This window comes from Montipora foliosa, chromosome 13 (assembly GCF_036669935.1).
Source record: "Montipora foliosa isolate CH-2021 chromosome 13, ASM3666993v2, whole genome shotgun sequence".
In the NCBI taxonomy this organism is placed as follows: domain Eukaryota; kingdom Metazoa; phylum Cnidaria; class Anthozoa; order Scleractinia; family Acroporidae; genus Montipora; species Montipora foliosa.
Genome location: NC_090881.1, coordinates 25,296,856 through 25,311,855, shown reverse-complemented (window position 1 = coordinate 25,311,855; position 15,000 = coordinate 25,296,856). Strand labels below are relative to the sequence as shown.

General features: G+C 36.8%; 1 protein-coding gene and 1 long non-coding RNA gene across 6 annotated transcripts in view; one reads left to right on the top strand and one right to left on the bottom strand.

Annotated features, from left to right (window-relative positions):
• LOC137983747 (DNA polymerase epsilon catalytic subunit A-like) overlaps window positions 1-15,000 on the top strand; it is a 61,472-nt gene that overhangs the window by 15,208 nt on the left and 31,264 nt on the right. Inside the window, exons 15-36 of the mRNA XM_068830927.1 lie at window positions 479-550; window positions 887-1,000; window positions 1,838-1,930; window positions 3,449-3,568; window positions 4,078-4,185; window positions 4,903-5,031; window positions 5,900-6,002; window positions 6,152-6,298; window positions 6,973-7,118; window positions 7,232-7,290; window positions 7,578-7,667; window positions 8,498-8,590; window positions 9,313-9,382; window positions 9,520-9,594; window positions 9,740-9,825; window positions 10,522-10,593; window positions 10,936-11,131; window positions 11,514-11,912; window positions 12,646-12,768; window positions 13,140-13,403; window positions 14,084-14,290; window positions 14,707-14,839. Of these exons, the coding sequence (XP_068687028.1) occupies window positions 479-550; window positions 887-1,000; window positions 1,838-1,930; window positions 3,449-3,568; window positions 4,078-4,185; window positions 4,903-5,031; window positions 5,900-6,002; window positions 6,152-6,298; window positions 6,973-7,118; window positions 7,232-7,290; window positions 7,578-7,667; window positions 8,498-8,590; window positions 9,313-9,382; window positions 9,520-9,594; window positions 9,740-9,825; window positions 10,522-10,593; window positions 10,936-11,131; window positions 11,514-11,912; window positions 12,646-12,768; window positions 13,140-13,403; window positions 14,084-14,290; window positions 14,707-14,839 (2,899 nt within the window). The remainder of the gene's footprint in view (window positions 1-478; window positions 551-886; window positions 1,001-1,837; window positions 1,931-3,448; window positions 3,569-4,077; window positions 4,186-4,902; window positions 5,032-5,899; window positions 6,003-6,151; window positions 6,299-6,972; window positions 7,119-7,231; window positions 7,291-7,577; window positions 7,668-8,497; window positions 8,591-9,312; window positions 9,383-9,519; window positions 9,595-9,739; window positions 9,826-10,521; window positions 10,594-10,935; window positions 11,132-11,513; window positions 11,913-12,645; window positions 12,769-13,139; window positions 13,404-14,083; window positions 14,291-14,706; window positions 14,840-15,000) is intronic.
• LOC137983748 (uncharacterized) overlaps window positions 5,038-15,000 on the bottom strand; it is a 29,495-nt gene continuing 19,532 nt past the window's right edge. Inside the window, exons 3-7 of one of the 5 annotated variants that reach the window (XR_011119009.1) lie at window positions 14,652-14,772; window positions 13,116-13,251; window positions 10,523-10,562; window positions 8,264-8,341; window positions 5,038-5,985 (exon numbers count right to left, since the gene is read on the bottom strand). This is a non-coding gene — a long non-coding RNA (uncharacterized lncRNA). The remainder of the gene's footprint in view (window positions 5,986-8,263; window positions 8,342-10,522; window positions 10,563-13,115; window positions 13,252-14,651; window positions 14,773-15,000) is intronic. The other 4 variants (XR_011119008.1, XR_011119006.1, XR_011119005.1 and 1 more) reach the window with 4 other exon arrangements.

Below are 15,000 nucleotides of genomic sequence, written 5' to 3'. Positions count from 1 at the left end.
TGCTACTCTCATTAAAATAAGGACCTTTACCTTTACCTTTTACTTCTACTATGTCCAGCCAGTCTAAGAAGCAGACTACACCCTTGCCGTCAAATCTTCTCAGCCTAGCCACGGGCTATTATTTTGTATTTCAGGCACCTACTCATTAGAACAGGGTTGCTTGGTTGGGTAACATGAAATTGCCCCTTACATGTATTAATCAATAGTCCACCAAAATGTCCAAGAACTCAAGGATCCAAGCTGACATTTAAAAATCTGTGTTTGCCAATGTTGCAGTATGACAGTTGATGTGAAAAGTCTACTTATTTGTAGCTTGTATTGGTTAACCTCTGTCTGGTTCATATCGATACAGTATTAAGAACTAAAGGCAATTGGTCCTTCGTTTACCAAGGATGGCGTACTTTTCTTGCTGTGATCAAAATTATTGATATTAATTTTACAAAATTAACATTCATTTTTCATCCTTATTCTTACCTAGGCAAAGCTTCGTTATGATCCTATTGAACTTGATCCGGAGGAAATGTGCCGCATGGCAAGTGAGCAACCACAGGTAAGCATGATTTTTGCCTGTTCACAGTTTGCTCCCTAGTAATAACCTGGTTTTATACAGAAGTTATAAACATTCAGTGTCATCCTTTTCTTTTTCATGCCAGTCTGATCCCTTTTGGTTACAAATTTGCTTCACGAAAACTAAAAGAAAAATGGATCTGTAGTTGTACACCTGTACAAACATGCCTTATAAGCATTTACACATGAATCAAAATCACAGCCAGAGAAGGCTGAAAACAATAATTTAATAGTCCTAAAATTGACTTCAACAGCTGATAAAGACTACCTGTAGTGGTTTTGACACTGTTCTCATTTTCTTTCCTTTAATATTCTCTAGGAATTGGCAAATTATTCCGTGTCTGATGCTGTAGCTACCTACTACCTTTATATGAAATATGTCCATCCATTTATTTTTGCTTTGTGTACTATCATCCCTATGGAGCCTGATGAGGTAAGTCAATCAAGTTCATACTTACAGTGATACAAGAGAAGCCAAACTTTGATGAAATCCATGATAACTTGCTTTAGCTGGCATGGCACAAGTTTAAAAATATACGATAAAATTATGTATTTGTGGTCGTAGCCATCATTGCTTAAGCTCCCTATTGTCAGGAGAGAAGACAGCGAGAGGAGTAGTGTGTAGTAAGTCCTACAATAACTGATGTCAACTGCACAAGAGAAAAAACAGTAAAAAAAGTCCAAACACTTTTGACCAAAATCATTATTGAGGTTACTTAATTAAGTAACTTAACCTTTTGCTCTTCTGTTCCAACCTACTCCACTCGCCAGTCTTGTAATGTCCATCTTTGTGTCACTTCTGTTAACACTACCCAATATGGTTTACGTTCATTGAAATTCACTGGCTCTCGTCTTTGGAATTCTTTGCCCTTGTCTGTCACTAAGTCATATTCTCTTTCACTATTTCGTAACACCGTCAAGAACTCTATGCTTACATGTAATTCTTACACTCCTTAATTATTAGCCTAGCCTATGAAGAAATACTTTTTATCCTAAAGAACAGAATTTTCTCTGTGTTCACTTTGTATGTATTTTTTTTCCTTTTCTCTTTGTTGGGGTCATCCACTAGATTAGCCACTGCTACTTGGATGATCCCAACTCACTCATTTTTTGTACTTAATTTCCTTTATTTATGACTTTTGTTGTTTGTAATTCTCAACTTTTTTATTCTGTAGTTATTTGTTGTTTTGAGTTAAACAAATTATCTGATCTGATCTTAGTTCTTCCATCCTAACTTTATAATGATTTTATGATTTCCTGCAATATGCAGGTTCTTAGGAAAGGCTCAGGGACACTGTGTGAGGCTCTGTTGATGGTTCAAGCATTTCATGCGAACATTATCTACCCAAACAAACAAGAGCAGGTATGCGAGAGAGGTGCAGCATTGCGGTTTATCACTATATCATGACTAATTATCACTTATGATATATCAAGAAATATCTTGTATGTTTCTTGTAAGCAATGTTGATAATATCATGATTAATCAATGGTTTTATAAGGGACTGATTTTTTGATATTCCGCATTAGGTTTTTATCATATAAGCATAATTTATCATGACATTATCAGAATATTTAATTAAGTAAGAATTTCTTCTTCCTCCTGTGATATAGTGATAAATCATGATATGATCAGAATATTTAATTAAGTAAGAATTTCTTCTTCCCCCTGTGATATAGTGATAAATCATGATATTATCAGAATATTTAATTAAGTAAGAATTTCTTCTTCCCCCTGTGATATAGTGATAAATCATGATATGATCAGAATATTTAATTAAGTAAGAATTTCTTCTTACCCCTGTGATATAGTGATAAATCATGATATTATCACAACATTTTTATTAAGTAAGGTTTTCTTCTACCCGGTAATAGAGTGATCAATTGTGGTATTCTCCAGCTTTATTAGAGAATTTTGATATTATCATGATATATCAAACAATCACTGTCAGTGTCTGTTCTTCTTTGTTACATGATAAAATCACTTGCGTAAGACATGATTTGAGAATGAGAGTGATACATGATATTATAGCTTGCTATTCAGAAATATATTTTTCCATGCTGTTCTCAAGATTTGAGAGTGATACTTTGATATCTCAATTTACCACTTTTTCAAATTAAAGATTTGATGGCAACAATTACAGAATTTGCAAGCGAAAATTATTGAGCAACTATCATGATAATCTCAAATGATAATGATAGTTTAATATTTGACATGCACATTATGATGAAAATGATTCCTCGATATTATCATTCTATTATCACCCAAATATCAATAAAATATCCAAATATCAAGTCTCAAACAAATAACATCCTATCAAGATATTTTGATAAACCGCGATACTGCACCTTAGTGAGGTATGCTTAGCCATTTGTTTTAAATGCCTTCACAAGGTTTTTGCTTTTAATCAGTCTAAGTTTGTGTTGAAAACTAAAGAGAGCAATTGGAAGCAGAGCATTTTAGCAGGGGAGGTTTTCCTGATATATTCACAAAAACAGACTATTTCCAAATAAGCAGGTACAAAAGTCAGACCAGATCAATTTGGATTGGTGCTCATCTTGGATTGACGTAAAAAATATGATAAGGTTCCTAGAAATCACCGTAGCCATAATCTTTAAGCTAACCTTGGTGAAATTAAGGCAAACATTGAATAGTTTTGGTTTACAAAACAGTTTTTGGCTTGGTCCGAGTTGAGCAATCGGAGTTAAGCAATCTGAGTTGATCCGGTCCGACTTTTGTACCTGCCAATTTCCAAATTCAATCCTTTCTTTTTTGGATGTGAATATAAGGGTGAAATTAAAAGATCATTTTTCATGCATTTGGAAATGGTTTGTTTTAGGTAAAAAAAATTTCTTCATGAAATCTGTATCATTTTATTGACAGGTATTCAATAAACTAACCAATGACGGCCATGTTCTGGACTCAGAAACTTATGTTGGAGGACATGTTGAAGCTTTGGAGTCGGGTGTGTTTAGAAGCGACATTCCTTGCAGATTCCGATTGGTTAGTTTTTTGCCTCGATTTTTTAATTTTTGCCACGATGGTGTTTACCCTCACTAAACCTGATGGCATTGCCTTCAATAGAGCGGTATTTAATTGAGTGTCGAAAGTAATTAGCGAATTGCTATGGTTTTGCATTACGTTGGTCCAAAGTTGTCATTACACTATGATTATTTATGCCCTCTTTTCCCCTGTAATGTATAAGCACAACCCAATAATGCTGCCTTGCCTGAGCTATGTTTACTGGGAAAAAATGGAACCAATCAACAATTGGAGTAAATGGCTACAGTCAAAGTCCCATAGCCGCATTTATTAAAAAGTACTGTTCAATAAAATCCTAGATACAAAGTTTGGCCCAGTAAAGGTGGAGGCACTGAAAACGCCAAAGCATGTGACCGTAGACATGCCCAAAAGAGACATTTATTGGCTGGTCACTTCATGAATTATTAATGAGTTTGAGAAGTTCATTACCTATGATTATTGATGTTATTTTGACTTTTTGTAAATTAAAGGTACCAGATGCATTTCAGAAATTAATAGACAGTGTGGAAAGCACCATGCGACATGCCATCGTGGAGGAGGAAAACATTCCTTTTGAAACTGTTACAAATTTTTATGAGGTATTGAAACAATGAAGCAAGACTTGTGCTTTTCCATAATTCGAAAATAATAATAATTTAATCTTTATTTATTGTAAGATAAAGACATATCTTAAGTTTCATTTGCAAATGTATAAAAAAATTACACAAAAAAATAACTAAAGATCATAAATTATTTAAAAATAAGCCTATTCACTAATACATTCTTAAATCTATCAGAAGTTATTTGCAGGTCAGTTAAACCTAACTAAAAGGTAAAAATCATTTTGATGATGGCAATAGGCAGTTATTCTACTCAAACCAGCTGCCAATTTTAAGGTCAAACATGGATGATGGCTCTGTGCCACAACCACAAATAAAGCCGTAAGAGTTCATTATATTCTCAGTTGCAGCTTTACAATAAATTTGTCGGCTATTTTTTTTTTGCACAATTAGCATTGCATGACTGTGAGAGAAAATCCTTCCCTTGTCATTGCATTGCATTGAAATAATCATTGAAATAAATGCTGGCCTCAGATAATATCACTAAACAGATTTTAAAATGTTGCTGTTTAACCAGCCTCCACTTCTCTGTATTCTCAAAGTGAGACATTTAGTATTTTATTTTTCACGATTTAAATGTAGTGGTTTATTACAAGCATTTTAACTAAACTTCACTTTGGCGTTTAAGAAAGTGATCCTCAGATTGTATTTGGGTAAATTCTGTACTCAAAAATGATTATGGTGTCTCTTTGCCAGGTCTGCTCTGAGATCAAAGACAAACTTTGTAGTTTACGAGATACTCCCGCCAGACTGGAGAACCCTTTGATTTATCATCTGGATGTGGGTGCTATGTATCCAAATATAATTCTCACCAACAGACTTCAGGTGAGTTAAATTGATAGTATAGAAGATATTAAGGACCTCATGGGGACACAAATTTTTTCTCTTTCAGTGCTGAGAGATTATAATAATTATTATCAACACAATAAGACAAAAATATTAATGTATATCCTCAAGTGGCCATGTAATGTTCTGTTTACTATATGGGGGTACGTCACGCATTCCTCACCCACGAGCGTCAGCTGAAACGAGCCGGAATCTACGTAGACCAATCACAACGGACTTCCAGTTTCTGGAAGTGCACTTTGGACCCTGAGAAATTTTGCATACGGTCACAGCAAGAAGATGGGCTTCATGTGTTGCGCATTTAAAATTGCTGAGTTAAATTCTTATCAAAGAGAAACTGGGGCGTATAAATTTTATGCTAATTGGCTTAGATGTTTGCAGCTCTTTACATAATGAGTATGGTAGAGTTTGTATGGTTTGAACAGGGCTCGAAATTAACGAAAAAATGCAAGCCACTTTTGCGACGTGATACAAAAATGTTTAGAGACTATCATCACCAAAACAGCCTGCAGCCTGAAAATTTCACACTTAATTATAATGGTTTTTTTTCAAGCTTTCTATTCGCTACTGTCCTAGTTGCGTTTGTTGCGCTTGAGGGTAAAGGTTTGCGTGCAGTTCAATTTATGCTTGCAATACATTAATATTTTTATTTGTATTTATATTCCTGCATTTCGAAGCCCTAAGGAGTGTCTGCATGGGAGGCATAATTATAGATATCCTATAACTCTGAAAGATAAAAAAAAAATAAAATCTTCACTGTATGTAATGAAGATATGAGTTGTTTTAGAATAAGGAAAATTGGCCTGAGAAGTTTTAACCTTGAGCTTTCTTTTCTGCTTTAATTCAGCCTTCAGCAATGGTTGACGAGGCAACTTGTGCAGCATGTGACTTTAACAAACCTGGAGCAAGGTGCCAGAGGGTCATGAACTGGACCTGGAGAGGAGAATTTAGTAAGATTTTTCTGTGTTGTCATGCAAAACTTTTGAAATGCCTTCTTTCACAGATAGTGAGTGAATGTTAAATAGTAGGGGTGACCCAGTGAATTTGTGAAATTGGCTTTGTTTGGTTACTTAAAATCATTACTGTTCTTGCTCTACAGTGCCAGCAAGTCGTAATGAATACCAAACGATAAAGCAGCAGTTAGAAGTTGAAAAAATTCCTGGTGTTAATCCGGGGGATCCAACCCGGTCTTTTCATTCACTTTCCCTTGCTGAACAAGCCCAAATGGAAAAGAAAAGACTGCAAGGTAAGGATTTTTTTCATTCATGAACTTTCTGTATTAACCTGTTCATTCTGAACCTCCCTCAAGGATTCCTTCATGATCAAAGAACTTATCTAGTTGCATTAGTCAGTTAAACTCTTCACAAACAGATGAGCTTGGGAACTGGTACCTTAAAGGTTAGCGGGGTGCCAGCTGTAATTTGCTGAAAGGAGGTTCCCATGGCAACCCTGGAAGCAGGGACCACCCCCAAAAGCAGCTGCTAACTGGCACACTGGCATACTGAGAGGGAGGGAGTGGAGGGTGCAAGAATCTGCAAAGGTTCGCTTAAAAAGGTAGCAATAAATTATCTGCAAAGATCAGCTGAATGAATGGCACATGAAAGCAAGAAGGCACAAAGCCACTTTAAAGTTCCCGAAGGCCACCCCACAGGTGACGTAGGACATGTTTGTGTGACTCTAACTTTGCCTTAAATGTTATTTAGCCACTTTAAAATCAATTCAATAAGTTAGTGACATAGACTTGCTGCAAATCAACCTTTCAACCTCTAATAATACAATGTATGAGTGTGACGGGGGTGTATTGTGAGTGATGAAGTCACGAGCTCACTGAAGGGTTTTATGGAAAGTGTATAAATAAGTAGCACTGCTTGGGGAAATAATTATATTTATGTTATTTGAACCTTTTCTACTTGTCAACAGATTATTGTCATAAAGCTTACAAGAGAGTACGGATGAGCAGACAAGAGATTCGTAATACCATGATTTGTCAGCGAGAAAATTCCTTTTATGTTGACACAGTGAGAGCATTTCGTGATCGCCGATATGAATTTAAAGGATTGCTCAAGGTACTGAAACCTTCACAATATGTTATTCTTTTAAAAAGCTAAATGGAGGCTTTCAAGAGAAACTACAGGTTAAATCTATTCTAGTTTTTCATGACTTCCTTTTAAAATGACAGGTCTGGAAGCGTAAACTTGGAGCTGCCATGCAGAGTGGGGATGCAGAAGAAATAAAAAGGTATGAAAAGATTGTATTTACAGCTTTTTGATGATCATAGATTTTCTTCTTTTCCCTTATCAACTTTCCTTTTGAAATTAGGTGCTCCTTACACCCCTGGCATATTTTAGCAGGTGGAAGTACTAAAAACTACATGTATGAAAGTTCATCGCTTGTACTTTTGACAACCTTGTTGATCCACATGTAATGTTGAATCCTTAAATCCAACCTACATTCGTCACCACTGTCCCAATCTTGCTTCCCTTATGCTAACTTTGCAAAATTCCACGGGAATAATTTTTTTCTAGTTGTCAAAGCAAGGAGGTTTTGTACGACTCTCTTCAACTTGCCCACAAGTGTATTTTGAATTCCTTCTATGGCTATGTTATGAGAAAGGGGTAAGAGAAAAGGACATCTTTCCTGATTTTGTTTTTATTCAGATATCTTTAAGGCCATCGCTTTTTCTAGATAGATCCAGAAATGTCCATAATTACATGCACATGGATTTCAATTGATGGTTTTCACCTGATGTCACAGCAGCCATGTTGGTGCACACAACAAAAGGGGAAAAATAGGCACGATTGCATACGTGTGGTAGTGCAGTAACACAGTGCTTTATTCCATACTGTCAACTGAGCTGTGTTTTGTCTTCCAGAAGATTCAAGTTGTCTTTGCATAACATGTAGCCCTAATAGTACACAATATTGTTTTGGTATCGTAAATCATTGTAGTGAAGTGGAAGATGTCTTAGGTAAATAGCCCCCAGAGAAGACATGTGGTTACTAGTAAAATACTAAACCCAGAAAGATTGATTGCTCTAGGTGTCAAAACAATAATGAGCTTTCTTAGCTTTTACTTTGTAGCAAGCACAAAATATCATTAAACAAAAGGAAAAGAAACTAGAGAAAAACCCTGGGACAGGGGGGGTGGGGGGGATGAGAAAAACCAAGCAATTGACCCAAACGATAGTGCAAAACAATTCAAGAAAGTCTACCTGTTTTCAACTGAGTGGCTTCATAGCTCAGTTAGTAGAGCATTGCACCTGCATCAGAGAAGTCATGGTGTCAGGTGTCTGTAAGAGACAATTGCTTATTAAATTATCCAGAATTATCCAGATAAGCACAAGGATCTTTCTCTCCTTTGTTTGAGTACAAGCATTACGATTGCTAGAGTAATCTTTTGCTTCAAGTGGCATCATGGTCATTGTACTTAATGTCTCCCATTTCAGTGCTCGGTGGTATTCTATGGAGATGGCTGGCATCGTCTGCCACACGGGAGCAAACATTATTAGACAAGCCAGGGAAATTGTGGAACAAATTGGGTAATTTAAATGATTTTTTTCTTCAAATCCAAATGACAATCTCAGCCAAAACTGTTGAGACAAAATTATATATTTCAAGGACCTGAAATGCTGCATTTGCCTAGTGGTCTTTGAAAACTTACCTTGGATGGGGCAAGAAGCAATATTATAAAGCTTTGCTTATTGTTTTAAACATATTTGTAGCTTCCTATAGACTGTAGTCATAAATGGTGGCTAAGTAATTATTCTTTTGTCTTTATGCTAACCATCCTCACTAGCCTTGTTAGCACAAACAAAATTTCAAAGAAATTTTGCTCTAATGTGAGGCTAGTGAGGATGATTAGCATAAAGACAAAAGATTAATTTCTTGGCCGCCATTTCTGAATATGGTTTATAATATTATAGGTAACTGTCAGTATTGTTTCATCTGAGGCTGCCTTGAATAATTTTGTTAATAGAATGGAGGTCACAGATTTTAACCCATTGACAAGTAAAATCGTCTGGCGTTAGACAGAGTAAAATACTGGCTGGTTTAGGCCGGTTGAGGCCGGTTTAGGCCGGTTTGGAGGTCAAAGGGTTAATGGGGACATAGTTTTTCAGTGAGTGATCGACTCATTGACTCCCGGGGGTTCCCCATTGACGAGTAAAATCATCTGGCGTTAGACAGTAAAATACTAAGTCTGGCCGGTTTGGACGTCAAAGGGTTACTAAAGAATACAAAAATTGTGTGATATATTTCACAGAAGACCGTTGGAGTTGGACACTGATGGAATTTGGTGTGTTTTGCCAGCAAGCTTCCCTGAAAACTTTCAGGTAATCTTCTTCTCAGTCTCATATATCATCATCATCATTATCATCCTCCTCCTTCGCCTTCTGTACTTTAATTCTTGGATGCTTTCACTTACTGTTTCCACTTTAAGGCATTGAAATGTTAAACGTTACTCTCATAGATCACAACAACTAATCCAAAGAAGAGCAAAGTTACCATATCATATCCTGGAGCAATGTTAAACATCATGGTCAAGGTATCTCAGTATTACATGTAATTTTTGATGTTTTCTTTCTTTCCCAAAACCAAATTGCTCTGTAGCATTACCAGACAATAACAAAGCTATTAAATGGCATTTGATAATGTTACTAACAAGGAGTTGTAATGTTTCACCCTAACAGAACAGCTATACAAATGACCAGTATCATGAACTTACAGACCCTGAAAATCTGACATATGAAATAAGGAGTGAGAACTCTATCTTTTTGAGGTAAAGTAGATCTTTTGTCTTTTCATTCTGTAGCAGATGGGGCACAAAAACTTTGAGATTGCGTTAAAGGGGCATTGTCATGATCTGTGCATGCTCGAGTCTGTTTGCTCTCGAGCCCACGGAAAATTCTAGCCGTCATCATGGATTCACGCGGGAGTCACGTATATTCGCCGGAGTTTCTCCTTTGTCCACCATGGTCCTCCCCAGTGGACACCATTTTGAATTTGTCGATTCAACTTGAAAAAAGTTAACCTAACACTTTTCAAGTTTTCACAAGATGCCAGCGTATGCGCTTCTCGTGACAGTTTCCCTTTAAGTTCTGTAAAATGATAGCAAAACTAAGTTAGCCATTATGATCATGGCTGTATAGGGTTAGTTGATATTTTAGAATAAAGTAGAAGTTAATGTCTTAATCAAAATTAATACTGGGTGGAGCCTGGGGAGGACTGCTGCAACTTCCCATCATGTGTTTACCTTATTTGGTTCTTTCAATCAATCTTGCCATGTGAGCCTTCTCGACCTGACTTTCTCAGAAAGCTCAAGTTTTTTTGTTTTCTTTTCCTTCCCCTGTTTCTGTCAGGTTGTTGAAGGTGTGTAATGCTAAATGGCTAATGGATTTACTGCAGTTAACTTTTTGTTGTAATGACTTGCTGTAATGACTTCCACTAGAGTATACATTGTACATTATTCTTACCAGGTTGACGGTCCTTATAAGGCGATGATTCTTCCAGCTTCTAAGGAGGAAGGGAAGAAATTAAAGAAAAGGTTTGAATAACCATCATTATATAAAATTTAGTTTAAATTGAATTCGAACACAAAGGATTTCAATATACATGGTCTATAGTTAGAAAAGATTGAAAGGAAACAAATTTTGAGTACATTGAACAGAATAGACAATGTGAATATTCATGAAGGCAAAAAAAACCCAAAATAGGTGTTTACTTGCATGCTCCAATAACCAGTCAGTTGTCACGACACCTGAACTGGAACTAAACTAAGACTTAAATCAATTTTCAGGGAGATATTGGGACAAGGCTAAAAACGGTCAAACAATAATATTGAAATGTTTGTATTCAACTGTTCTTGGTACTGGTATAATTTTTTCAGGTATGCAGTGTTTAATGACGATGGCTCTCTTGCTGAGTTAAAGGGATTTGAAGTCAAGCGGCGGGGTGAGCTTCAGTTGGTTAAAATTTTCCAGTCATCTGTGTTTGAAGCTTTTCTACAAGGTTCTGCACTTGAGGAGGTGTATGCAGCTGTAGCCAGAGTGGCAAACTACTGGCTTGATGTCCTTTTCAGCAAGGTTTGTAGCTTTCCTTTTGAATAACAACTTATTTGCTGCTAGGCATTGCAAAGAACAGCATCCTCGCAGGTCCACGAGGTAAAATGTTAAGCACTTCTAAGAGTTAAACAAACTGCTGTATACCCAAACAGGCAGCTGTAGCCATTGGCTGCTTGAAATTAGCTGCATACATGCTTATGCAAAGGGATGAAATCTGTCTTACTCAGGAAAAAAAGTCTGGTAAAGGTAGATAAAGTCACATGCCAAACCCTTTAGGCTCCATTATGGCCAGAGCTTATCCCGGTTTTCAGTAGTGTGAAGCAACTGGGAGAATTATGAATTTCCCCCATCCTTTCCCTGGATAAGAATGTTCACTAGTTTTTTTCAATTCCATTTTTGGTAGGCCACAAATATGCCAGACAGTGAACTCTTTGAACTAATTTGTGAGAACCGAAACATGTCAAGAAAGCTGGAAGATTATGAAGGGCAGAAGTCAACCTCCATCAGTACAGCAAAAAGGCTGGCAGAGTTTCTTGGTGATCAAATGGTAAAAGACAAAGGCATCAGCTGTCGGTTTATCATTTCCAGAAAGCCTGAGGGATCCCCAGTTACTGACAGAGCAATACCATTAGCAATTTTCCAAACGGAGGACAGCATCAAGAAATACTATCTGCGTCGTTGGCTTAAGGATTCCTCCATGAGCAGCTTTGACATCAGGAATATCTTGGATTGGCAATACTACATTGAGAGACTTAACAGTGCTATTCAGAAGATTATTACTATCCCTGCTGCACTACAAGGGGTAAAGAAAATCTGATGAATTCTATTATATTTTAGTTTCATTGGAGATTGAATTGTCATGACTGCTAAATTATCTACCAGAAGATGTGGTGTGATCCACTGGCTAAGGTTTCAAATTTCATCCTTCAGGTTCAAGTGTCACTGTGTCCACAAACTACTGGTAGATTTTTATGAAAATAATACAGAATATGCAAGTCCAAATTGGTGCAATAGCTCAAATATAATAAATTAATGGTAGAGCACTGCACCTGCAATGCGCAATGCAAAGATGAGATTGCAAGTTCCATTTGCAAGTTCCAGTTCGAGCCTGAACATTCAGTCTTTCATTTTGCTGCTGTCAAAGTAGCGCTCATACTGGCAATAGTATACTTATACTTATTTTCAATTGATGTCGCAGTTCCTGTGGCTATTTATATTTAAGACACACTATAATAACAAAACGCAAAAGACAACGTTGCGTAAAAAGGGGGGAACCCTGCTCCGCGATCAGCGTGACAGACGACTCCCGTAGCGTGACTAAAAGCCTATTTCTTTATTTGGATGTAATGTAGCTCATGCATTTTCCTGCACATGCAGCTTTGATCTCTTATTTTTGTCCATATTTGGGCATAAAATTGGTGTACTAAAATCCCCAGCTTTGATCCAAGTTGCAAGTTACACACTTCAAGCTCATTTGCTTTTGAAATCACCTATTTATTTGCAACTCCGATGTCTTTGCTTTGCTTTGATTTAAGGTCAGCAATCCTGTGCCACGCTGCCCTCACCCAGACTGGTTACACAAGAGACTATTGGAAAGAAATGATGTCTTCAAGCAACAGAAGATTAATGCTATGTTTGCACCACTTCCCAAGAAGAAGGTAATGCCATGAACAGGGAGTATCTTTCTGTATGCTTTCTCAGATTGAAAGTTTTATATACCAGTGATCACTGACTTCAAGAAACTGCCATTGTCCTCAACAAGAAATGAAAATGTATCCCTAACTGTGAAGTAAAGACCAGGCTGTTGCAAGTTATGAGCACAGCAATACTTTGTTTTCACTCAAAATCTCCCTTTTTTGTTAAGATTTATTTTCATTACTGATTAGGGGTTGCTCTGTCATATCACATTAACAAATTCAAGTAAAAGCAAAGAGTTGTTTAAAATAACGTGATTCAATGTAGATGCAAATATTGCAGTATCTTTTTTGAAAATTGTACTGTTTACCTGGATTTTCTTATGACTTTACAGCCACAAGAGTGTGATGACAACCATCAAGAATCAAATCTTGCTTTCAGTAACCAATCAGTTGACATAGAGGACATAGCTGGCAAAGGTCCATTGTCAGTTGGTCGACCTGTGGCTACCAAGAGGAAGCGAAGTCAAATGCAAATGACATTAGAGAATGGTTTGTCTGCTGATGTCTCGTCCAAACAAAGTCATGCACAGGTCTCCCAGTTGTCGCAAACATGGAGGGAGGTGCTTGGAGAACCACCACAGTGGGGTCCAAACAAGGTCTAAAAAACTTATTGCTTTTTAAACTTCTTTCTGTCTGTTTTGTTGAGAAGGGTTGCTGTAGTGGTAAAAACCCTTGTTTTTCAGATTTAATTTCACATTTTGGTTAAAGTGTAATCTGTTTATTTTTTGCCATTGTTGCCAGTCAGAATCATGCTTTCTCTGTGAATCCTAACCCTTTGTTACTAATTCATGGCCCAAATCATTTGACTGAATTTTGAAACTCACTCGTATCTTAATGTCAGTAACATAGCATGAGCATGTATTTCTAGGTGACATTTTCGATATCATTGCCGTGATGTTTTCGTTGACTCCAACTGACAGTTTACCAAAATGCCTTTTAGCATTGTCGCGTACACTTTTATGCTTCTTTTGGACAACCTTTCTCGAAACAGTTGTATATGTGTTGTTGCTGAGTTAGTGCAGTGGAAGAATAAATTTACTTGCTGTTGGGTTCTTGTCTTTAACACTGAAAGAGTAGTCTTTGGATGACATCTACTTTGCATATTAAATTTTTCTTTGAAAAAAGGCAGTTGGTTTCCAGTTAGTGTAACAATCTGGAAATAATCATTATATCCAGTTTGTTTACATTAACTGAAAATTATGTTTAAGACACTATAATAAGTTATTACATGCAAGAACGCATAGAGATTTTTTTTGGCTTTATTTTGCAATTTCAGGAGGACAAGGAGAAATGGGTTCAGTTTCATAAAAGAAAATGGGAATTCCAGACCAAACAGCGTGCTGAGAAGAAGCGTCTAAGAAAAGAGGCTGATACAATGGGAATCACTACCTTAGCAGTTGGTCGTGGTCCCTCAACTGCAATGTCAAATTTCATGAGACAGCAAGCGAGATCAATTATTGACTCTCATTGGCAAATTATACAGGTAAAATAAAACTTTGATCATTCGATAAAGTTAACCAGAGCCCTTGGCTGAAATCTTTATGGCCTTTTGAATAAGGAACATGTATCTCATCACACCTCCTCCAGTATAATACTATGTAGATAGCATCATGGAAAGTGAAATGGAGTAAGACATGCACTAATTACAAATAATTGGAGAAATTGTCCTGCCCAGTATTTGCTTACCAGCATTAGCACCTATTTTATTCTAAAATATCATTTTGAAAAAAAGCTTATTTTGTCGGTTAAGTTCAGATATGAAAAAAAATTTTCCTAATCTATTTTGGTGAAAACACCACATACTTCTGCAGTGTCTTGTTACTACCAAAGTATCAAAAGCACACCTTTTTTCATCAACAATAGACTGAGCTAGTGTTTTTCCTTGTTATGTTGACTCAGTTTGCAGAGACTGATGATCCTGGAACATTTAAAGCGTGGGCCATCGTTGGATCAGATCTGCATGCTCTGAAAGTCAATATACCCAGGATTTTCTATGTCAATTGTCACACGGCCAAAGAAGGCACTGGAGCAAGTAAGATATTCCATATTTCAGGCAATCTAAGTGAGCCAACAGGTGTTTGCTTAACCCTTTAACTCCCAGTGGCCACTTTAAGATTTTACTCTGTCTAATGCCAGACAATTAATGTACTCCTCAATGGGGCAGGGTTTGAGCTAGGATTTGATTACTGGGGG